Here is a 21,978-nt window from a genome sequence, read left to right as displayed (position 1 = left end):
GTGCGATAGGGACGGCCTGCTATTTTATCGTCTATCGCGCGACCATGCTCCCCGTGCTGTACGAGGTAATCATAGTTTGACATTTTAAGATTTATTTGAAATGGTGGATTTAATAAATAACCTTCCGTATCTTCCCCATTTTTTCGATAAAAAGAGGTTTACATTATGTATTTTTCCTGGGATTCCTGCATTTATTGTAACTCTTAAATAATATTGCCAAGAGTGGCACTGAAGCTTTAGTTGTTTCATGTGTTCTGCTTACCCCTTTATGGGATACAGGCGTGATTGTATGTATGTATGTTAAATAATATTATCCTAAACTAGAACTTCTTGTTGACATATAAGAAAAAAGTTATACATATAGGACATACCTTTCTGTCGACAGACATTTTTTTAAAGCACCTAAAATTCGAATAAAATACACTGTGTTGATACGGGCCCGCTCAGTCTGCGCCGAGCGCTCGTAGGTCGTAGACAACGGACTTGCGTTCGATCGTCCGGCGCTCCTTGCTTTCGTAAGTAGCTAGATAGTTCCGAGAAATGCTGTATACTGCGACTTAACAAATCTTGATCCCGTGGGTGGCAAACAGGCATACGGTCTTATATATAGCTGCAACCCCACTGATTTCTAACCTCTCCCTATATCTGGAGAACGGCTAAACCGATTTCGACGGTCGAAGTGTCTTTGTATAGAGGGAGCGGGGAGACGTGTGGGAAAAATATGGAATCTGGTCTGCGACTCTTGGGTCAAAAAATGTTGGACGGCCTGGCTAAACGGGGGGAGATATTGGGGGGGTGCTCGACCAAATGTCATAGAGGACCCTGGGCAGTTTTTGAGGCCGCCATTTTTTTTTTTTCAAAATGGTCGACTTGTTTTTTGTCGATTTTTCAAGTTTATCCTAGAGTGCTCAAATTTTGGTCATAGAATCTCTCTAGGGTCTAGATTAGAATGATATAAAAAATTAAGGTAGGCTGCGTCAGGGACACAGCCGCGATGGATAACGTGAAACGTTGTGTGGACCACCGCTACTGAGGAGGGTACGTAACTAACTAGCGAAGGCCGCAGGCCGAGCTGCGGATAGACAGTGCTCCCAGGTATAACAATAATAAGTGTCTAAAAAGCGAAGCGGCGGGCCGGAGGCCCACCGCTGAGCTTCGAAACCCAGCGAAGGCCGAAGGCCGAGCTCCGCGTAGGGCCGAAGGCCCGGAGCGTCCCCGTGGCGCTCCCAAGTACGCGAGGCCGCAGGCCGAGCTGCGGACAGATAGTGCTCCCACACAGAGCAATAATAAAAGTGTCTAAAAAGCGAAGCGGCGGGCCGGAGGCCCAACGCTGAGCTTCGAAACCCAGCGAAGGCCGAAGGCCGAGCTCCGCGTAGGGCCGAAGGCCCGGAGCGTCCTCGTGGCGCTCCCAAGTACGCGAGGCCGCAGGCCGAGCTGCGGACAGATAGTGCTCCCACACAGAGCAATAATAAAAGTATCTAAAAAGCGAAGCGGCGGGCCGGAGGCCCAACGCTGAGCTTCGAAACCCAGCGAAGGCCGAAGGCCGAGCTCCGCGTAAGGCCGAAGGCCCGGAGCGTCCCCGTGGCGCTCCCAAGTACGAGGCCGCAGGCCGAGCTGCGGACAGATAGTGCTCCCACACAGAGCAATAATAAAAGTGTCTAAAAAGCGAAGCGGCGGGCCGGAGGCCCAACGCTGAGCTTCGAAACCCAGCGAAGGCCGAAGGCCGAGCTCTGCGTAGGGCCGAAGGCCCGGAGCGTCCCCGTGGCGATCCCAAGTACGCGAGGTCGCAGGCCGAGCTGCGGACAGATAGTGCTCCTACACAGAGCAATAATAAAAGTGTCTAAAAAGCGAAGCGGCGGGCCGGAGGCCCAACGCTGAGCTTCGAAACCCAGCGAAGGCCGAAGGCCGAGCTCCGCGTAGGGCCGAAGGCCCGGAGCGTCCCCGAGGCGCTCCCAATTACGCGAGGCCGCAGGCCGAGCTGCGGACAGATAGTGCTCCCACACAGAGCAATAATAAAAGTGTCTAAAAAGCGAAGCGGCGGGCCGGAGGCCCAACGCTAAGCTTGGAAACCCAGCGAAGGCCGAAGGCCGAGCTCCGCGTAGGGCTGAAGGCCCGGAGCGTCTCCAAGAGGCTCACAAGTACGCGAGGCCGCAGGCCGAGCTGCGGACAGATAGTGCTCCCACACAGAGCAATAATAAAAGTGTCTAAAAAGCGAAACAGCGGGCCGGAGGTCCAACTCCCACGCAGAACAATTATAAAAGTGTGTAAAAAGTATTCTGCGTGGGAGCACTATCTATCTGTAGCTCGGCCTGCGGCCTCGCGTAAAAACACTAAAGGTACACAAAATACAAAAGACAAGACCGTGGGGCCTTCGGGGCCTGCGCACTACCAAAAAGTACTGTACATATAAATAAATAAATAAATATTGGACGACACCTTACACAGATCAACCTAGCCCCAAACTAAGCAAAGCTTGTACTATGGGTGCTAGGCTACGATATACATACTTATTATACATAGTACTTTACTGAATTTTAACTACAATGAATCATTATCGCTTGATCGTATGTTATATGCAGCCGCCGGCGCCATTCATTCTAATGCATATTTGGGGAGATGAATATGTTTTACTATAGAAAATGTATATTTATTCCAATCCTTATTAGTTAGTCTTAGTATTTTAAGTACCTTTTTACGGTTATATGCTTAAATTTTTGCATACGATGGCCTTAAACGAATCGGAAGAGACAAGGTTGCTTCGGTATGTTATATGCGATAGCGGCGCCATACATTCTAATCAGTAGCGGCTTGCCCTAAAGTGCGCTTGTGCGGTGCACTCCCAAAAATAATCACAATGAAACTATAGTAATACATCAATTATGGTACCTCAAATTAATGTATTATACTATATAAAAACTATCGCAAAAAAGTCCAATCAAACAATTATATTTCTTAAAAGTTCATTATACAGTCTATATTAATCCGCCAATTCCCTTCCTATACAATTTCATACGCAACGCGCTCAACGGAGCGCTTTGAATTGCGCTCCTATGGAGAAATATTCAGTACATTCTCTAATACGAAATTCAGTAAGAGCGAAAGAGAAGTTTAGTCATAGCTCCGCGCGTGAGACAGAAGATTATGTATGAAATATTAGGTAAATCTGGAGCGCCGCTCCTAGGGATGTTTGACCACAGAGCTATATCAAGATAGAAAGAAAAAGTATCATATTTAGTACCGCGAACGGCAGTCTGCTCGACGATTGGATGTCAAAATTAGTTTTCCATTGCGGTTTTAATTTGACGAGCTCGATTTGGCGTGCGTTCAAAACAAACGACCTATAAACATGAAATAAATGCTAGAATAATGTGTATGTAATGATTGTAATGAAAATAAATTGATTTGTTCTTATTAGAGTACGAGCGATGTAAAAATAAGCCATGAATTCAAACTGTCGAGTCACATTTGTGGTATCAAGTATTTATCTATTTATTCAACAGATTAAAAAGTATGCAACACAAATTAAAATACAAATACATTCATGCAAAAATCTTAAACTAACTTATATTATAAATATTCTAAACTACATTAATAATTAACTAGGATAATCCAATCATAATAAGAACACCAATCAATGCGAAATGTTACACGATCGGTCTCCCTGTCAACCGCCAAGCTTTTTCCTTCTATCTCGATATAGGTCTGTGGGTTTGTCCTTGATTACCGTCTCGGTTGCATCGCGCAGGCGCGAAATGCGTCGCGGTCATCCGCGAGCCGCGTATTTCGCGCACTATTTTGTTAATTGTTAGTAAACAATAGATAAACAAGTTTTATTTTAAGGCACGCGCGGGAATACAATTTTGCCTTATTTTGAAACCGTTTAAATTGTTTTTATTGCAAGTGTGTGAGAATGGATGGATACAATGTGACATTTATAAAAGAGTGTGAAAAAACTTTTGCAACACGATTAGAATTAAAAGCTAAAGGACCACCGCGGCCCGACCTTAAACTTACGCAAATATGTTTTTTCAAAAACCAAAATTTTAGACGTGTTTTTAAAACGGAACAGTATGAAAAAACACCGTGGTTATGTGGATGTGAAAAAAGTGACAAACTGTTTTGCTTTCCATCTCTTTTATTTGGAGCGGGCGCGGACGGCGGAGGTGGTGAGTCTGCATGGACCGATACCGGCGTCAGTGACTTATCACATCTTTCGATGAAAATAAAAAAAAAACATTCACAATCCCGCATTCATTTACTGAATGAACTGCAGTTTTCGTCTATTCATTTTTATGTTTTACTGTTATTAACCCTGAAGCTGGGCAGCTATATAAACTAAATAAAGAATAATTTTTCACTGAAATTTAAACTTATAGTTCAGGCATTTGTTGGAAAATTGAAGGAAAGAAAAAAAATGCATCTCTGAGCCAATTTAATATGATTTAAATTTAATCACATTGAAATAAGTACAAACAGGAACACTAGACTTTATGCCGTTGTAATAGGAATTACAAATACACAGTTAATAGTGTTGATTATGTTATGTAGGCTACACTACATACATGTAGGACCTTGGGCCTTACGATGATTATTTGGGTGAACACCCACAAATTACAGCCGCGAGCCGCCTCTGATTCTAATGCATATTTGAGGAGATGAATATGTTTTACTATAGAAAATGTATGTTTATTGTAATCCTTATTAGTCAGTCTTAGTATTTTTAGTCATTTTTGACGGTTTTATGCTTTAATTTTAGCATATGATTGCCTCAAACGAATCGAAAGAGTCACGATTGCCAACAAGTTTCAGTACATTGCCAACCGTTGCCGCCGCCATAGTTTCTAATGCATTATTTGATAAGATGAATAAGTTTTACTATGGATAATGTATATTTATTGTAATCCTTATTAGTTAATCTTAGTGTTTTAAGTAATTTTTGACAGTTTTATGCTTTAATTTTTACATACGATGTCCTCAAATATGAACAAGCACCAAATTTTTGTAAAAAATGCCACATTATTGAGTTTTTCCAGCTGGTCATAAATAAATATGTTAGTCTTTTATAATATTTCGATAATTTAGCACGAGATCTATCTAACAATACCATTTTATGGTACAGCACAATACAATTTTTGTGAGTACTTGCTAAGCAAACAATACAAAAAACGCCATTTTTGGCCCGAATGGAACGCTTATACCGCAAAAGTAGCGCCATCTGTATCAGCAAATTATGTATGTCCGAGAGTCCGAGTAATGGCTACTTTCCTCTACACACTCATATTAAAATTATTTATATGGGTGTTATAGTTACAGAGATATAAGCCGCCGCGCCATAACACTTTTCGTTACACCTGGTTTTCGGTCCGGTCACTCTACTACGGGTTTTTAAAGACGTTCACCTAACGTTTCACGTCAAAAAAATTTGAAAAATGCTACAAATGGGAAAAAATTCCACTTTTTCTGTATGGCAACTTTTAAACCGTAAGAGATAGCCGGGGGGTGCTCGATCAAATGTCATGCAGGAGCCCGAGTAGAAAAAAGTTGCATCAAAAAAATTCAAAATGGCCGACTTTTTTTTTCAAGTTGGTCCGAGCGCGCTGAAATTTTGCATGCGGAGAGGTATGGGCCCCTAGAATACAAATGTCAAAAAAATTTTTTCGAAAATCCAAGATGGCCGCCGTTATGGCAAAATAATTTTTTCAAGTATTTTCGCGAGCCCGAAGGGCGAGCTTCAGGGTGGGAGGCCGAAGGCCGACCCCGCGGAGGGCCGCAGGAACGGGGCTCACCTTTAGGCTCCCACCCGGGCCAAATCAAAGTAATTTCACTGCGGGCATAAAGTGCTCCCATACAATTTCCTTACAAAAGTGTCTTAAACAAGCGTAACCGGCGGGCCGAAGGCCCAACGGTAGAGCTTCGGAGCCGAGCGAAGGCCGAAGGCCGAGCTCCGCGTAGGGCCTAAGGCCCGGAGCGTCCCTGATGGACTCGCCGGCGGTCCGGGAAGTTGGAAAAATACTTTCCATTCCAACTAAAATATTGATCCTAGCGAAAAATATTAAAGAACCTTTCTTGTAGGAAATATTATGAAGATTAATTCTGTGAAACATTAGTTTTGGCTGTGAGCCACCGATTTCGAGTTATTAACAAAAAACGGCCCATGAAATCTATTCAAAAATACTTTCCAACTAAAATATTGATTCTAGCGAAAAATGTTATAGAACCTTTCTTGTAGGAAATATTATTTAGATTAATTCTGTATAACATTATTTTTGGCTGTGAGCCACCGATTTCGAGTTATTAACAAAAAACTGCCCATGAAATCTATTTAAAAATACTTTCCAACTAAAATATTGATCCTAGCGAAAAATGTTATAGAACCTTTCTTGTAGGAAATATTATTTAGATTAATTCTGTATAACATTATTTTTGGCTGTGAGCCACCGTTTTTTGAGTTATCAACAAAAAACGGCTCAAATATCTATTTAAAAATACTTTCCAACTAAAAAATTGATCCTAGCGAAAAAAGTTATATAACCTTTCTTATAGGAAATTGTATGTAGATATTTTCTGTTTAACATATTTTTTTGCTGTGGGCCACCGTTTACGAGATATTGACGAAAAACGGAGCATGTAATCGATTAAAAAAAACTTTCTTACTAAATTATCCATGTATATATTGATCCTATCGAAAAAACGTACATAACCTTTCTTGTAGGAAATTTTATGTAGATATTTTCTGTTTAACATATTTATTTGCTGTGGGCCACCGTTTGCGAGTTATTTACGAAAAACTAAAAAAATGACTTTCAAGATCGAATGGCAGGGTACGGAACCCACCTCATGTCATGGCATTATTTTTCCATGGCTATTTAGACCCTCATCTTTCACTGGTAAAAATGACAGACTGCCTCAAGAACCTTTTTTGGAATTTTTTTTTTACCACTTTGTACCGTTCTGGCACGGTGAAGGACCCGGCCAAATGATCTGGCATAAATACTATGCGACTTCTGAGGAACTCTATTTTCACTTTTTAATAATTCCAGGTTGCCTCAAACACCTTTTTTGGGCCTCAAAAAATTAAATCTTTAAAAATTCATAGCTCGATAAAGCCCCGCTCCCCAGCTGCCAGACTTGCAGACCTGATGTTGGCTATGATCAGAGAAGCATCTGAGCACCTTTCCAGGTTGCCTCAAGGACCTACTCCAAAATCCTGCCAGCTCTCCGTCTATGGAGGAGAACGCGGCCACCATGGACTCAGTTGTCAATGATAAGCCGATTGCTTCCCCAGGCACCTCCATAATCGAAATAATTCGTCGAGCGATGCTTTTTTTAGTGTTCCGTGCCTCCTGGAGCCAGGTTTGTCTAAGCGCCTAAAGGACAAAAGAAATGACCAATGATGTTTTCCAGACGCGTATACCCCGTGGGCGAGCAGTACGCGTGCCTGTTCCAGCAGCCCTCCGGCTCGCTATACACTGGTACAGCGTCGTCCCGCGCCCGAGGCGACTGCACGCGCCTGCAGCGCGAGGAGTTCCAGGTGCTCAGAGTCTGCCACTTGACCTTGTGATTTAGTATTGACTTAAAAAATTGTAAAATAATTACCTTGTAAAACCTAAAAAAAATGTAAATAAATTAGTTAACTCTTAAATGCGTGATTTTTGTTTTATAAATCTTAGTCCCGAAACAAGAGGTAAGTATAAAACATCATGCATTTAAGATTTAATAAGAAGCTACACTCATTGGTATAAGTAACCTTAGCTAACCCATATTATGCTGGCTTGTGTAGGTACGTAAAGTTCGTTTAGGTGTATGTATATTAATTCTATATAATCACGAACTTCATATTCAAATATATAAATAAACCCAGATATACCTATTAGCCAATGTTTATCAGACAGTTTCTTTCACACAGCCATAAACATTGAAAAAAATAAATCCACGTCCGCAAAACCTTATAATAGAATATTCTAAATAAAATACACCTAGTTACAATTCTAAATCCAATTTGTCTCTTGATTCACTCATTCAACTTTAATTACACAGCAAACAAAAGCGAAAGCAGAAGCTCTCCTCAAAACAAAACCACCAGGCAAGCCAGCCAAGGACAATGAGAAGAGAGCCCCGGATGAAGCCAGCGTGGCCTCCACCAGCGAGAAAACGGCCAAGTCCAAGAAGACGGAAGGCGTGGCCAAAAAGATGGAGAATAGAAAGCTGTCTGGGAAGCCGTCGCCTTCGATTCTCCCGACGGTAAGTACTTCGAGTCAACCTACAAGGTCAGGGGCCCATTTCTCGAAGCTACAAGTTACAATATACAAGTGGGTGTCAATGTCTAATATGACAAGTTGGAAAGAGACTTCCGCTTGTAACTTTCAGTTTTGAGACATGGGCCCCTGGGTGCGTAGCCGAACTGCACAAACGCTCACGAAACTAAACGCTAGTAGATATCTATCTCTATCGCTCTTGCGTATTGGCGCGACAGAGCCAGACTACCTTTCGAACCAACTTACACTCCAAAGAAGATGGATAGCAGAAAGCTGACCAAGAAGCCGTTGCGTCCCGTTCTCTCGACTTAATGCAAAATTTAAAGCCAATTTAGGGTAAAAGAACATTGACAAAAAGTCCTAGACTACCACAGCATGGCCTTCACCAGCCAGAAAATTCACAAGTCCAAACGTCCCAGGAAAATTATGGAAAGAAAAATGGGATCCAAAGAAAATGGAGAACAGGAAGATGACTGGGAAGCCATCGCCTTCTATTCTCCCACAATCGGTACCCAACCTAAAAACTGAAATGGTGGTAGCCTTATTGCGTTTTCGATATCGGATGTAGGATCGATATTATACATATAAGCCGCCGTCTTTGATTTTTGCCTTTGAAATCCTTACGACATCCGATATCGGATCGGATAATGTGAAAACGTACTTAAGGCTGGTTTTACGGCCCAGCCACGACATTGGTCTAAGCGCGATAGCAGTGAGCGGCAACCATACGTGCGAATGAAAAGTCCCATCGCTGTGTCTCGCTCCAATGTATGGCCGCCGCTCACCGCTGTCGCGCTTAGACCAATGTCGTGGCTGAGCCGTTAGTGTCACGCGGACCGTCCGCGCTAGGGCTTCCATTCCGTAATTACGCAATAACGTAATTCCGGATAGCTATTGAACTTTTTACAATAACGTAATTGAAAGAATCAATTACGTAATTACGGAATTATGAACAATATAGTAATCGGATCAGATATGTTTGATATTTTAGCTCTAAATCATACAAAATATTACTTTTTATATGAACGTATTAGGTGTTTATAGCTGGTAACACATAAATAGAATAAACATCAAGAATTTATGTAGTTTAAAATGTGTACGGTGTTGTTATTTAGCGTCATGATTAACTTTATTGAGAATTAGTACTCCTCGGTAAAATTAATTTCAATTGCCATGTAAGTATTAAATACTTATATTCTTTTATTAATATAGTACTACGGTTCTAAAAGTTGGTTTCGGCTAGCTCACGGTCAACCTAACACGCTTCCTCACTTCGCTCGTCGTCGCACCTAACTGGGCTCTGTCCCATATGAGATTTCTGTTGCTATACTTACCTGTTACAAAATTTTAGGCATTTTTATTTTTTATTTCCAACAAAAATATGTAGGTATGTATGTGTATGTTCCTTTTACTTATTTCGAACTTGCCTAATGTATGAAAAAGGAACTTTTGCATCAAAGAGAAGTTATTCGCCGAAGAGTTGTTTGACCAAGTGAAAGATTTGACAAATGATAAGATTGATAAGTCTTCCAAAAGTTTAGAGGCGTTATAATAATCTGCTTTACAATAATTCTACCAATTGAAAAGTTGTTATACAAAAAGTTGCTAATTGTTAGTTGTCAAATTGAAACGTCGGCGAAATGGTTGGCAAATGAAATTCGGCCAAAGATAGTTCTGCGAAAAGGCAGAAGACCAGTATCGAGTACTACTCCATACTCATATTTGTGCCTCTTAATGAAATCTGAATATTTATCCTATTATTATCTATACATATACATCAATAACTATGTCGTTAGGTTATAAATTTATTTTAAATACATGGTCGATTACGGAATTACGTAATAAAAAATGAAAATTCCGTAATCAATTACGTAATTGACATATCCGTAATTTTGGAAGCCCTAGTCCGCGCGGAGCGATCCGCGCGACTAATTTGTATGAATTTGATGTTGTCGTCCGCGCGGACCCGTCCGCGCCACTCTACACTCGCGTGCAAAAGTATTGCATCACTTCACATGTTTCCGTCCGCACCTATTATTTTTGTAAACCGATAAATTCCCGAAAATTATTTTATTGTGATTAAGTTTCATGAAGCTTAAGCTTTAAGAAAAATAATAATACATGGAAATCGGTCCAGTATTTTCCAAATTATCAGCTTTTTCCCGATTGGTGAGCGATTTCGCGATGTTACCCCTCAAGTCGCGCTACCCTTAATCCCTGTAAAACGGGGGGTAGAGGGGGATTGTTATCAGTCACTTATCTGAAGTGAACCGGTACATATCTACGCATATTTCCTCGTGAAGAAAACCTGAAAAAATGGAAACCACTGACCATGAAGTCCGCCAAGTCGTCTGACTGCTGCAAGAGGGGCGTAGCCTACGTTCAGTAGCTGCCGAGCTGAATTTCACACAATCTACAGTTTGTAGAGTCTACCAGAGGCTCCAGCGGACTGGGTCCTTCAAGTCAAGACCAAGAAGCGGCCGCTAAAAGTGCACATCAGAGAGGGACGACCGCTTCATTGTCACAACCTCTCTCCAAAATCGTCACCTGACTGGTGTTGCCGTCCAGCAGCGTCTGCATGAGGTGCGAGGAGTGGCTGCCAGTGAGTGGACAGTAAGAAGAAGATTGAAGAAAGCGAACATAACACCCAAGAGGCCCGCAACGGGGCCCAGGTTGCTGCCGCGACACCGTACAGCACGAAGAGAATTTGCTGAAATCCACAAGGATTGAACCCTTGAGCAATGGACCCCAGTTCTCTTCTCGGACGAGTGCAGGATGTGCTTGAACGGATGTGACCGAAGAGGAAGATTCTACAGAAGACCCGGAGAACGGTTCGCTCAATGTTGCTTCTCCGAAAGGGTCGCTTACGGAGGTGGATCCGTAATGGTTCGGGGTGACATTTACTTTGACGGGCGGACAGCTGGTTTTCGTCCCTGGTGGCGGCCGTGGTGGTGGTTTAACCGCTGCCAAGTGCATCACGGATATTCTGGAAGCATGGTGTCCCTTACGCCGGGATTTTTGATGAGGGGTTCATCCTAATGCAGAATAATGCCCCGTGTCATGCTGCAAGGGCCACCACAGCCTACCTTCAAGAAGTCGGCATCTCCACCTTCGACTGGCCAGCCATGAGCCCGGACCTAAACCCCATTGAACACATGTGGGACTACCTGAAAAGGCGGGTTCGGAAGCGGAATCCTGCCCCAGCCAACATCGAGGACTTGAAAGGAGCCTTGCTGAAGGAGTGGGACGCTATCCCCCATGATTTCCTCAGAAAATTGATCAGGTCCATGAAAAACCGCTTATTATGTGTAATCAGAGCTAGGGGAAGCAATACCAAGTATTAGTTTAATAATAATAAAAATCGTTCTGATCAAAAACTGTCTTTTATTCATAATTTTCCTGATTTAATTTCCCTGCATTTTGGTACTACCTTAAGTTTTCCGATTTTTTACAGTTTTCAGCCTTGAAATTTTATTTCATTCGCAAATATTTTAATACCTTAGATAGTAAGCTTTCATTTGACATCAAAATTTTCAGGTTAGGGTACAGAATTACAAAGATATTAGGTGCAGACGAAAAAATGAAAAGTGATGCAATACTTTTGCACGCGAGTAAAACGCTCCCTGAACTTCATATATATTAGTCCGGTGCGGACTAAAACCAGCCTAAAAGGGATCCAGGAAAATATTATAAATTCACAATCTCCAGTTATTTCACGATTTAAAGTTTTCGCCATTGTAACAGGTGGAGGAGAAAGAAGTGAAGCCGACGTACGTGCTGTGCTCGTTCGAGCCGGATCCCATTGTGGAGAAGGAGGAGCGCGAACGCGTTAACCAGCTGGCGCAGCGGGACTTCCTCATACGAAGCTATGGTATGCTCGAACAGGTCAGTGTCTTAGGCTGGTTTTAGTGTCACGCGGAGCGATCCGCGCTACTAATTTGTATGAAGTTGAAACTAAAACGCTCCCTGAAATATTACGGCCCGGCCACGACATTGGTCTAAGCGCGACAGCGGTGAGCGGCAGTCATATGTGCGAATGAAGTCCCATCGCTGTGTCCGTCACCGCTGTTGCGCTTAGACCAATGTCGTTTCTGGGCAGTCCAGTGCGGATCGCTCCGCGCGGTCGGTCCTCGTGACACTAAATCCAGCCTTAGAAATTCTGCTGAATTACTTCTCAACAAAATCATTCTGTGACTAGGATGATAACTAGGTACAATGTCGCACAGCGCCAATGAAGAGCGCGCGACGGCGGAGTACCAATGTTTTTAGGGTTCCGTACCAAAAAGGTACAAAAGGAACCCTTATGGCGCGGCTCTGTCCGTCTTTCTGTCTGTCACATTTCTAAATATCTCGCGGATTACATATGCTATCGATTTTTTGAATTCATCTTAATTTATTTAAATGCCAAATGTCATCAGTATCAATAGTGAATAGACCACCTGACCTTTGATTGTTGATAATATAGGTATATCTGTATACAGGTGGCCTTGCTCTAATTTAGTCTTATTTTTTATGTCCAGATCTATCTTGTGATGAAGAAAATGGGCACATTAAGGCCCGAGGACGAGCGCAAATACGGCGTTTATGGTCGTCTGTCTATCGTCTCCAACTCGCCTAAGGTCAATATTTTAATATATAGTAAATCAACATGTACGTTTCCAATTTAACAGCTTTAAGGCCCATTTAGACGGCGCGCGAACTCGCATGCGATTTTAGATATACTGCGGACTAATTAAGGTTACACCCCTTTCCCATTCAGCCGGTGGATCAAAAACCGTATTCAGCCGGCCAGTCAAAGGCCGCATCGTAACAAAACTAGCGTGCGAGATCTCGTACCGTGTAAACCTGCCCTTAGAAGTTTACAGTCAGCATACATTACTTGTATTGAACATATTATTGACGCTGAATGTACAACTTTTTTACTTGGAACTCGGACCAGAGTTCTGGACACACACGCACGGCACATTTTTTTCTAAAACAATGTTCAAAGGCCATTTCATTTGCATAAATAGCCTGTATTTGGTCAACACAATGTTTTGATTTAATATTTATGAATTGGCGTTTGAACCGGAATTTGTTGAGTGAATGTCTATTATTAATTTAAAATATTGTGTTTGCCAACAGAAAGTTTAAATGCATATCGGTGGAAATAATCAAAAAATACGAAAAAATAATAGATGTAAGGACTTACGCACGGACTCCGAACAGTTTACATTTTGTATACAGCCCGCCATTCTCGAAAAGACTGACACACAGACACACAAAGCCGGGCGGCAGGGACCATTCCGAAGAAGGCAAGTTTCAATCCCTTAAGTGAATTTAAATAAGTAAAAAAAAAACTAAATGAACTTGTCTGAAAGTTAATCTTATGGTCTTTTTGAGTTAGAAACTGCTTACAAAGGTCCAGCTACCCAAACAGTTATTGGGCAGGTAAAACGAATGCGATACTGCCGATAACCATGTAGGTAGGGTACCTGCCAATAGGGTTCCGAAGAATTTTTGTCCGAACGGATAGGATGTTTTAAATCCAATTTAACCAAAATGCCTAGACGTTAAGCGATTGCTTTTTCGATAGTACAACTATTTCTGGCGAAAAAAATACAGGTAATCCTGCTTATTTTCTTAGGACTGGTCGTGAATTGCCGTCTGGCCGTGATGGCGGCGCGGGACGTGTAAAGTCGTCGCATCACACTGCCACTATCGTAAGTACCTACCTATCACATTATCCTCTAACCTGTCATTCTTTCAACATCGCCGTAAAGGAACGGTGTCTAATATAGAGTACTATCGTACAGTATGGCCACTCCCCGCTCCCCGCTGAAAGTGCCGCCCACCCCCTCTCGGTTATCTCAGTTACCGCCTGTCAAAAACGCGAACAGTCGACTTGTCATATGTCACTCATACAAGCATAGTACGCGTTCACCTACACGAGCTTAGACTGTGTGCTAGGAACGCGCCTCTTTCATATATTTGACCGCCAGTGTCCGAGGTGTGACAATACGCTGTGTTATTTTAAACGTCAAACTTCAATGAATTTATATAGTTTTAATTACTTGCGGTCTGCGCTATCAAATTGGCGACATTTGAAGTCTTTTTCGTTGATCACGTTTTTTAACAATTTTCCAGGCCACATCAAGTTTTCCATAAAATACATACATACATACAATCACGCCTGTTTCCCAGAGGGGTAGGCAGAGATCACGGATTTCCATTTACTACGACCCTGACAAACCACTTTCGCTTCACACACTTTCATAACGTTTCTCATACACGCTCGTCGGTTTCGAGTACTTCTGACCTGGCCTTTTTGCAATACCTATTTCCTCGATTTGGTCAAGAAAAGTTCGTCTAGGTCTTCCACTTCCAACTGACCCTCCATAAAATACTTTATGAAAAACTTGTTCTGAAAGTCCAATCGTATAAGACCCTTAAACATGACATATTATTAGCGTGTATAGGGGTGAACCAACTTCTTCTTGCCTGTTATTGCCATGGTTAAGTTCTCCTGAGTCACGCTGGTTTTATGCAAAATTATGCTACTGAAATTATGCAAGCATGCATGCAGTCCATGTTTGTAGGTGGCAAATTAAGGAAAGGGCTTTTTAACACCAGAAAAATGCATGTTTGCATAGTTTAAGTAGCATAATTTTGCATAAAACCAGCGTGACTCAGGGGACCGTAACCATGGCAATAACAGGCAAGAAAAAGTTGATGTACCCATAGTCACCGGCAATAACATTGCACAAAGATAAGGCTGTACAATTATTTAACGAAATGTTATTTGCACAGCCATATGAGTGCGTCAGATATATGTAGCCTTCTTTTTGTGCGTTGTTATTGCTGGTGACTGTACTATGTCTGGAAAAGGGTTAAAAGCACACAGACAGCATTTTCCACTGTTCCGTGTTACAGAGACACTACGATTCCACCGAATTTGAGCAAGTTCAACTGATCATTAGCTAAAGTAAAATTCATAATCCTACGGACTAAATTGACAAATGACTGACAGGTAAAATGATACCAGGAACAGCAAAATTAAAATAGGGAAGGGTATATGTCGATAACAATATATCGACAAATTGTAAAGTACATACAACAGACAAGTTTAAATCAAGAATAAGTATATTAGTTTCAAATAAGAGGTACACATTTTGGCTTCTTCTATGTATCTTCGAGGTAGTGGATGGATACCATGCATTTTTACCCACTAGTTTTAAAACATAAAAAGGTTTCCGAGCCTGTAGGTAAAAAATAAAATACCATGTCCGACAATAATAAATTATCTGTCACGCTATGGCAAGTATATCATAAATATCTATATAATTTTCGAATAATATTATTGCTGCTTCGAAATAAAAAAAATATCTCTAATTAGCGGTCTACAGACCTTTTGATCTGTCGAAATCGCAGAAAAAATGGTATATTGATTAGCCGATCAAATTGCCAATTTCATTGTCCCGTCTGGGTGCACCTTAAATCTACGATGTAATAATAATTTTAATATCGATAAGAACGACACTGGCCAAACTGTGGCAACATTCGTTCACACTTACTTGTCAATTTGGTCCGTAGGATTATGGATTTTACTTTAGGTCTACACAGAGCGAGGCACGCCACGAGGCAATGTCCTCGCGCGGCAAATGTCCAATGTAGACATGCCTCGGCTGAGGCATCCTGCTTAATCGAGAAAAACGCATGCACTAGCTCAGCCGAGGCTCGTCTACATAGCACGCTCGTACCTCGCTCTGTGTACACCCAGAATTTACGTTTGTTTTTGGGTTTTCCAGATAAGCAACGCTGATATCATTTCTCACAGAAACGTTTGTGCCCCAAGTTGATGTTAATCTGCGAGTGCCCCGTTATGTTGGCCTCTCCGTTTGCTCGGTTCCGTTGAGCGAGTTGTAAGATGTAACTTGTCATTTGTAAAGATCGAGCTTTCCTATTTTGCTAAGTTTTTTATAATGTATTTTTTATTTAATCTGTAAAGCTTATGCTACTTTTGATGTCTAAGCTTCAAGAACACTGTCCAGTCGTTACGTTCTGTAAAATTCTGGTGATGAAAAAATAAGCAAACTCTGTCAAAATATATTTACTTTTGTTTACTTAAAATGCAGTTTTCTTCAACTTTCCTCCTAATCACGTATAATTAATATGTATGAAACAAATGCATTATATTAAAACAAGGTCTGATTGTACAAAGTCCCGCTTTAACTTAAAATCACTTAATACTATCAGGAAATACATTTCATTGATATTCAGTTTATAATCCCCATTTCACAAGACAATACATCGAAAGTTTATTATTATTATTCAATAAATATATTGTTCTTAGCAGTTTTAAGACAAAATTGTACCTGTGCTGAATTGGCGCGCATCACTTCGAGCAAAAGCAAGATCTACGAACAGTTATATCGATGCTCCATATTTTCTTAGACTGTCCTCTAAGATATGTAGAAAATAGCTGTATTACCAGGTGAACTGAGGATTCTAATCTTTTAAATAGATCTCTAAACTCAAACTGTAATTTATGACGCTTTGTCAAAGTTACATTTCGAATTTAGTGGATTCACATAAGAAAACATGCGTACCTCTGCAGTTGCACTTTTAAATGATATAGATTGCACTCCCTGTCATTGTACTAAAAGGTGTCGGTCAGAAAAGAAGTTTCTTGGGCAGGGAGCCTCCATCAATACTGTCGAGCAGTTTCCTCTTGAGAGTGGGCTTCTCTGTCTCGATCTTTGAGAAACTCGAGGGCATCGGGAGCTTGTTGCCCACTGTTGGGGCTGGCTTGTTGCTGGAAAATAAGATAACATAGTAAAATAGGTTCATAGATAATTATATGTCTGGTGGTTAATGTGTAGAGAGAGACACATTCACTGCCAGACAAAAAATGGCGCATCACGTCAGAAACTTATAACCGCCCGCTTGTATGGCGAGAAGCGGGTTCTCCGGCATCTAAACAAAGTTTACGAGTGCCCATCAGGCAGGTTCTTGGTTGCTAGTGTTAAAAAAGTTATTATATCGCGGAAATATCGCCGAAATTCGGGAGAGCACATGTGATTGCGTACCTGACAAATCCAGACTGGTTTTGTTGAAGTACCCTCATATTTCAATACACTACAAAAGTAAATAGGTACTTTCCTTATATCGTCACTACTTTTAAAAAAACTTGTATCTTCGTCTGTCAATGAAAAGAAAATTGTAGTAAGTGTGTATGGAATGCATATAGACTTACTGCGTTTTAACTTTGAGAAGCAGCGTGAGATACGAGATTTTTTAAAAGTAGTGACGATATGTCACTTTAGAAATTAAAATTTATTAGTTTAAATATCAACAAGATCACAAACTCAATCTTATTATTATGTTTCACTTGTGGAATTTTCATTTGACCAAATGCATATTTTTAAACTAACAGATTTGAAGACGGGTCCGATCTAATGTAACCCCTTAAGGAAAGGGTATCCACTCACCCTGCGTCATAAAGCGTTGAAAAAATTAAAATGAATGTCAGTGTCTCACGGTAGTTTTGTTATTAATATTCCAAATGAAAAGGCTTTAAGCGAGCAGCATCTTTGGTATGCAAATCCTTATCTAGAAGTTCCCCTTTCAAAACCCTCGAAGTGAATACTGGGTGGGTCCCTGTTACAAGTCTTTGTTTATCTTCATACCTAACACCAGTAACACCTAACCTAACCCGTGGGCTCACCTGAAGTACGGCATCTGCAGCGCCTGCGTGCAGTCGCAGCGTTTCGGCGGAAACAGCACGAGCAGGCTCTCGAGCAGTTGTATGAGGTCGTCGGCCGCCGCGCTGAAGATGTGCCGCAGCGGCTGCGGTGGGAACGGCTTGAATTGCACGTAGTCTGGAAGCCCCTTCATACCCTGGAGATATTTTTATTATACACTATAGTATAGTAATAGGCCTTAGGCCGTGAATACGCATGCGATCGTCGGTCATGCGCGCAAAACTAACAAAGTATAGACTGCTTGCTGTTTCCCAATCTGGTGGTTGTGTGCTTCAAATTCCCCATACTCTCCAGTTTGATAGGTATTTTATGCCTTGTATCTTACAGTTCTTCAGTGAGAGAGCTTTGAAGATTAACCCTTAAATGCATGGTGATGTATATATGCATCATATATTTGATGGCCTGTGGCTCAATATGTAGCTATCCAAAATCACATTTATAGCTTAATTATTATTCAGTATTTATTATTATTTAATAAATAATTAAATAAATTAAATAATATTATGATTTACTATTTATTATTTAAAGATAGAGATGAAATGGCGGAAAAGTGCGAAAAAACTGGATGATGGCAATTTTTAGTATGTGATTTAGGCAGATTTTTTCGGAGTTAGTAATTAATTAGTTTATGTTTAAACATTGTATCATGGGGGTTTCACAAATAGTCTACCTTTCTAATAAAAGTCAAACTTTACAAATAAAACTTACCAATAATTATATATTTATATAAATAAGTTTTGGCCTATTTAACTTCTAACACTGATTTAGTATTAAAATCGGTAAGTATTATTTGTATGTTTTCCCATCACGGAACAATGGTATTCCGAATATGGACTTTGGGAATACGAATATTCGGGGCCGAAGCCAACACGTAGAGGCCGTTTCGACACTTTTTTAATGAAATGTTAAGATTAAAACTAGGTGGATGTTGCCCTAATATCATGGGACACACGCAGATGCAACACCCGCCAACTATTTGAGCGGATTAATGGAATCTAAAATGAACTGGTCTATTTTGATGAAAGTGATGGACTAAATATCTTTTTATAGCCTATGTATAAAAAAGGAGCGGACGCCTATCCTAATAAAATGGTATCCAATTTTATTTAAATCGGTATTATTTTTTTTTATTTTTTTTCCCAGAGTCAGAAAACCAGAAAACGTTAAAAGTAAGATTCATGCATTTAAGGGTTAACAGAGAAGGAGAATAAATCTTCTGGGGAATTTGATTACCAAAATTCACTATGGATTTTATCCATTTTATGATATATCTAATAAAGAGATCATAATAAATTTACAAACCGGCCAATTCTCCTCATTGGGTGTGCCAAATACTTGGAATATGCGTGTCAGCTGATCCAAATCTGACTCTCCTGGCAAGAAAGGTACCCTCAGCAGAAGCTCAGCTAAAATGCAACCAATGGCCCACATGTCCACACCTGTGCCATACTGCCGCGCCCCAAATAAGAGCTCTGGTGACCTTGAAAGTAAAAATTCACACATAATAATATAATACATTTACTTTTGCAACAAATACCCGGTGGGTCAATTTTTTGCTTTTGTTACAGGGCCCACAATGTATAGCAAATTCAAGTGACAAATCTTCAGTTAATTACATCATTAAACTTAAACTATACATAATTGAATAAGCCTTTTATTTCATGCCAACCGTTTTAAATACATTTTACTTTAAACACATAAATAATTCAGGTACATATATCACCCTTACCTGTACCATCTGGTCACCACTTGATGTGTATTTATTCTGGTGGGAGACCCAAAAGCCTTGGCAAGACCAAAGTCACCAATTTTAAGTATTCCTTCCCGATTTATCAACAAATTGTTTGGTTTCAAATCTCTGTGTAGTATCCAATTCTGATGCAGATACTCTAAACCTTAAAATACAAATATTTTTTTAGTAAATAATAGCCTGAGAAAAACACTGTATGGAAATTATTTGTATATGACTAAGCCCTTCCTAGAGAGCAGTTCAAGTAATAAGTGTAACTCAAAATTAGCCATACTTTGCAGAATTGTAATGTAGTGGATGTGTTGATATAATTCAATGCCTATAAATTATTCTTAACACAAAAGATTTATCTGCAATCAAATCTTGTAAGTTAGCACATTTGTTTTGTCAATGAGTCAAACTCTTCAACATGTTTCCATTAACTATTTTGTTTAAAAGTTAGGAGCCTGGTTTCAATGTGTTGTATAAGTGATAGTTACAGTTTTTTAACATGTCCAAATTGTAAAAGCTCCGATGTGTAGTTTTGTAGTCAACCAATTCATGGAAAGGTTAGTATTAGTAGTAGTAGTAGTAAACACTTTATTGCACAGAACAAATTACAAGTACAGTTAATAATTATAATGGTTATGTACAAAGGCAAGCTTATCCCTTTAAGGGATCTCTTCCAGCTAATCTTAGAAGGTTAGTGGTACCAAATGGATTATAATAAATTTCAAAGCTACTTACCACTCAATGTCATGATCATGTAAGCCTTCACATTAGCTGGAGTGAGCACAATGTTGCTGTCCTTAACTATTATCTCTAAGTCAGTGTCCATAAAGTCAAACACTAAAGATACATTTGATTTTTGTCCGAATACATCTGTGAAGTAAAAATATTACTAAAAATACATAATTTATATGAAAATTCTTTATCAGCTATAAGATTATTGGCTGATATAAATGCCACACACCTTTATTAGTACTAAACAAGGAACTAACATTTTATTTGCTGTTTCGGGGGGCTAAGAAGCCTTTTCTCTGAACATTAAGGTTCCAGGAATAGCTGGTTGAAACATGGTTTAAAATTATGAAATTTGACTTAACATTGCAAATATATAGTAAGAACAAACCATAGAAACTAACACAAGAATAAAATCTGGTCAAATACCTAATAGTCCAATCAAGTTGACATGCTGTAGCTCCTGCAACAGCTTTATTTCTCTGAGAGCAGTCCTGTTTATGCCATCCTGAGCCTCCAAACGAGAGCCTATTTTAATTTTCTTTACAGCCACTATTTTGTCTGTTTTCACATCTCTTGCTTTGTAGACTGTTGCAAACTAAAATACAAAAATAAAAACAAACTATTGAGGTTATCAATTCATTTTGGTGTTTGTATGTTCATATTTATACGATCTTTAAAATATGTATTTAATTTAAATAATTAGGTTAGTAAATATGTATTACAAATTTCAGTAATACTTACTTGGCCTTCTCCAAGGAAGTCAATTTTTTCATATCGTAAGGTAGGCTCTTCCATTGTGACTACAAAATTGTAGATTATTATAAGTAAATAGCGGTTATCTCATTCTCATTATGCTTGTAACTAGACTAAACAAAAACTGCAAAATACACCATTCATCACTGGGTGCGTTGGCCTTTTCTCGCCTCAAAACGATAGCAAATTCAAAATTTGACAATTTATGTTTTTTTTTTCTTTCCTTGAGGCATGAAGAATAGAGGTAAGGAGCGAAAGATTTAAGTATCAGAAGTGCATTATATAATAGAAAAGATAGGCGGCGCTGTAATCGCAGGTACACAAGGGTTTGACAATATCTTAGCCTTCTCGGTAGTGACTAGTGACCCCGCCTACGGAGCAATAGGTCTCGGGTTCAAATCCTGATGAGAGCTTTTTTTTATTTTTTCTACAGATATTTTTTCCTGAATTATTTTATTTTTTTTAATATCCAAAAATATTTTGTTCAGTATTGAGAAAATTAAAATACTAAAAAAAATCAAATAACAAAAAGATCGCTGTCAGGATCGAACCCGAGAACATCCGCATACGGAGCCAGCCCAGCGCACTACCACGGGACAACGTCTTGTATTGACTTTCTCAGTCCGACGAAATCAATCTACAGAAAAGAACGTCTAATGTCATGTCACGTCGCTGAGTATTGAGCGAGACATGCGGTCCTAGCGGAGAGATTTGTAACTGCAATTAATAAGCCTCAGCCGGTCATTTTTGCGAC

General features: G+C 40.1%; 2 protein-coding genes across 8 annotated transcripts in view; one reads left to right on the top strand and one right to left on the bottom strand.

Moving 5' to 3' along the window:
* LOC125234269 (tubulin polyglutamylase TTLL13-like) overlaps positions 1-16,364 on the top strand; it is a 37,828-nt gene extending 21,464 nt beyond the window's left edge. For 2 of the 7 annotated variants that reach the window (XM_048140484.1, XM_048140481.1), the window contains 7 exons: positions 7,405-7,531; positions 8,038-8,241; positions 12,000-12,140; positions 12,776-12,874; positions 13,482-13,549; positions 13,882-13,957; positions 16,043-16,364. In XM_048140484.1, coding sequence (XP_047996441.1) covers positions 7,405-7,531; positions 8,038-8,241; positions 12,000-12,140; positions 12,776-12,874; positions 13,482-13,549; positions 13,882-13,957; positions 16,043-16,093 — 766 coding nt within the window. In that variant the 3' untranslated portion in view covers positions 16,094-16,364. Of the gene's footprint in view, positions 1-7,404; positions 7,532-8,037; positions 8,242-11,999; positions 12,141-12,775; positions 12,875-13,379; positions 13,550-13,881; positions 13,958-16,042 lie in introns of those variants that run through there. The other 5 variants (XR_007177959.1, XR_007177960.1, XR_007177961.1 and 2 more) reach the window with 5 other exon arrangements.
* Positions 16,330-21,405, bottom strand: LOC125234271 (cyclin-dependent kinase 7). The gene is made up of 7 exons (XM_048140489.1): positions 21,213-21,405; positions 20,898-21,066; positions 20,475-20,609; positions 19,728-19,893; positions 19,301-19,478; positions 17,962-18,134; positions 16,330-17,049 (listed from the first exon to the last, which is right to left on the bottom strand). Exons 1-7 carry the CDS (start codon positions 21,264-21,266, stop codon positions 16,908-16,910), a joined length of 1,017 nt encoding a protein of 338 aa, XP_047996446.1. The 5' UTR covers positions 21,267-21,405; the 3' UTR covers positions 16,330-16,907.
* Between the last annotated feature and the right edge of the window lie 573 nt (positions 21,406-21,978).

Source organism: Leguminivora glycinivorella, chromosome 15, assembly GCF_023078275.1.
Source record: "Leguminivora glycinivorella isolate SPB_JAAS2020 chromosome 15, LegGlyc_1.1, whole genome shotgun sequence".
In the NCBI taxonomy this organism is placed as follows: Eukaryota; Metazoa; Arthropoda; class Insecta; order Lepidoptera; family Tortricidae; genus Leguminivora; species Leguminivora glycinivorella.
Note: the sequence above shows the minus strand (reverse complement) of the source record. Positions and strands in the feature narration are given on the sequence as shown.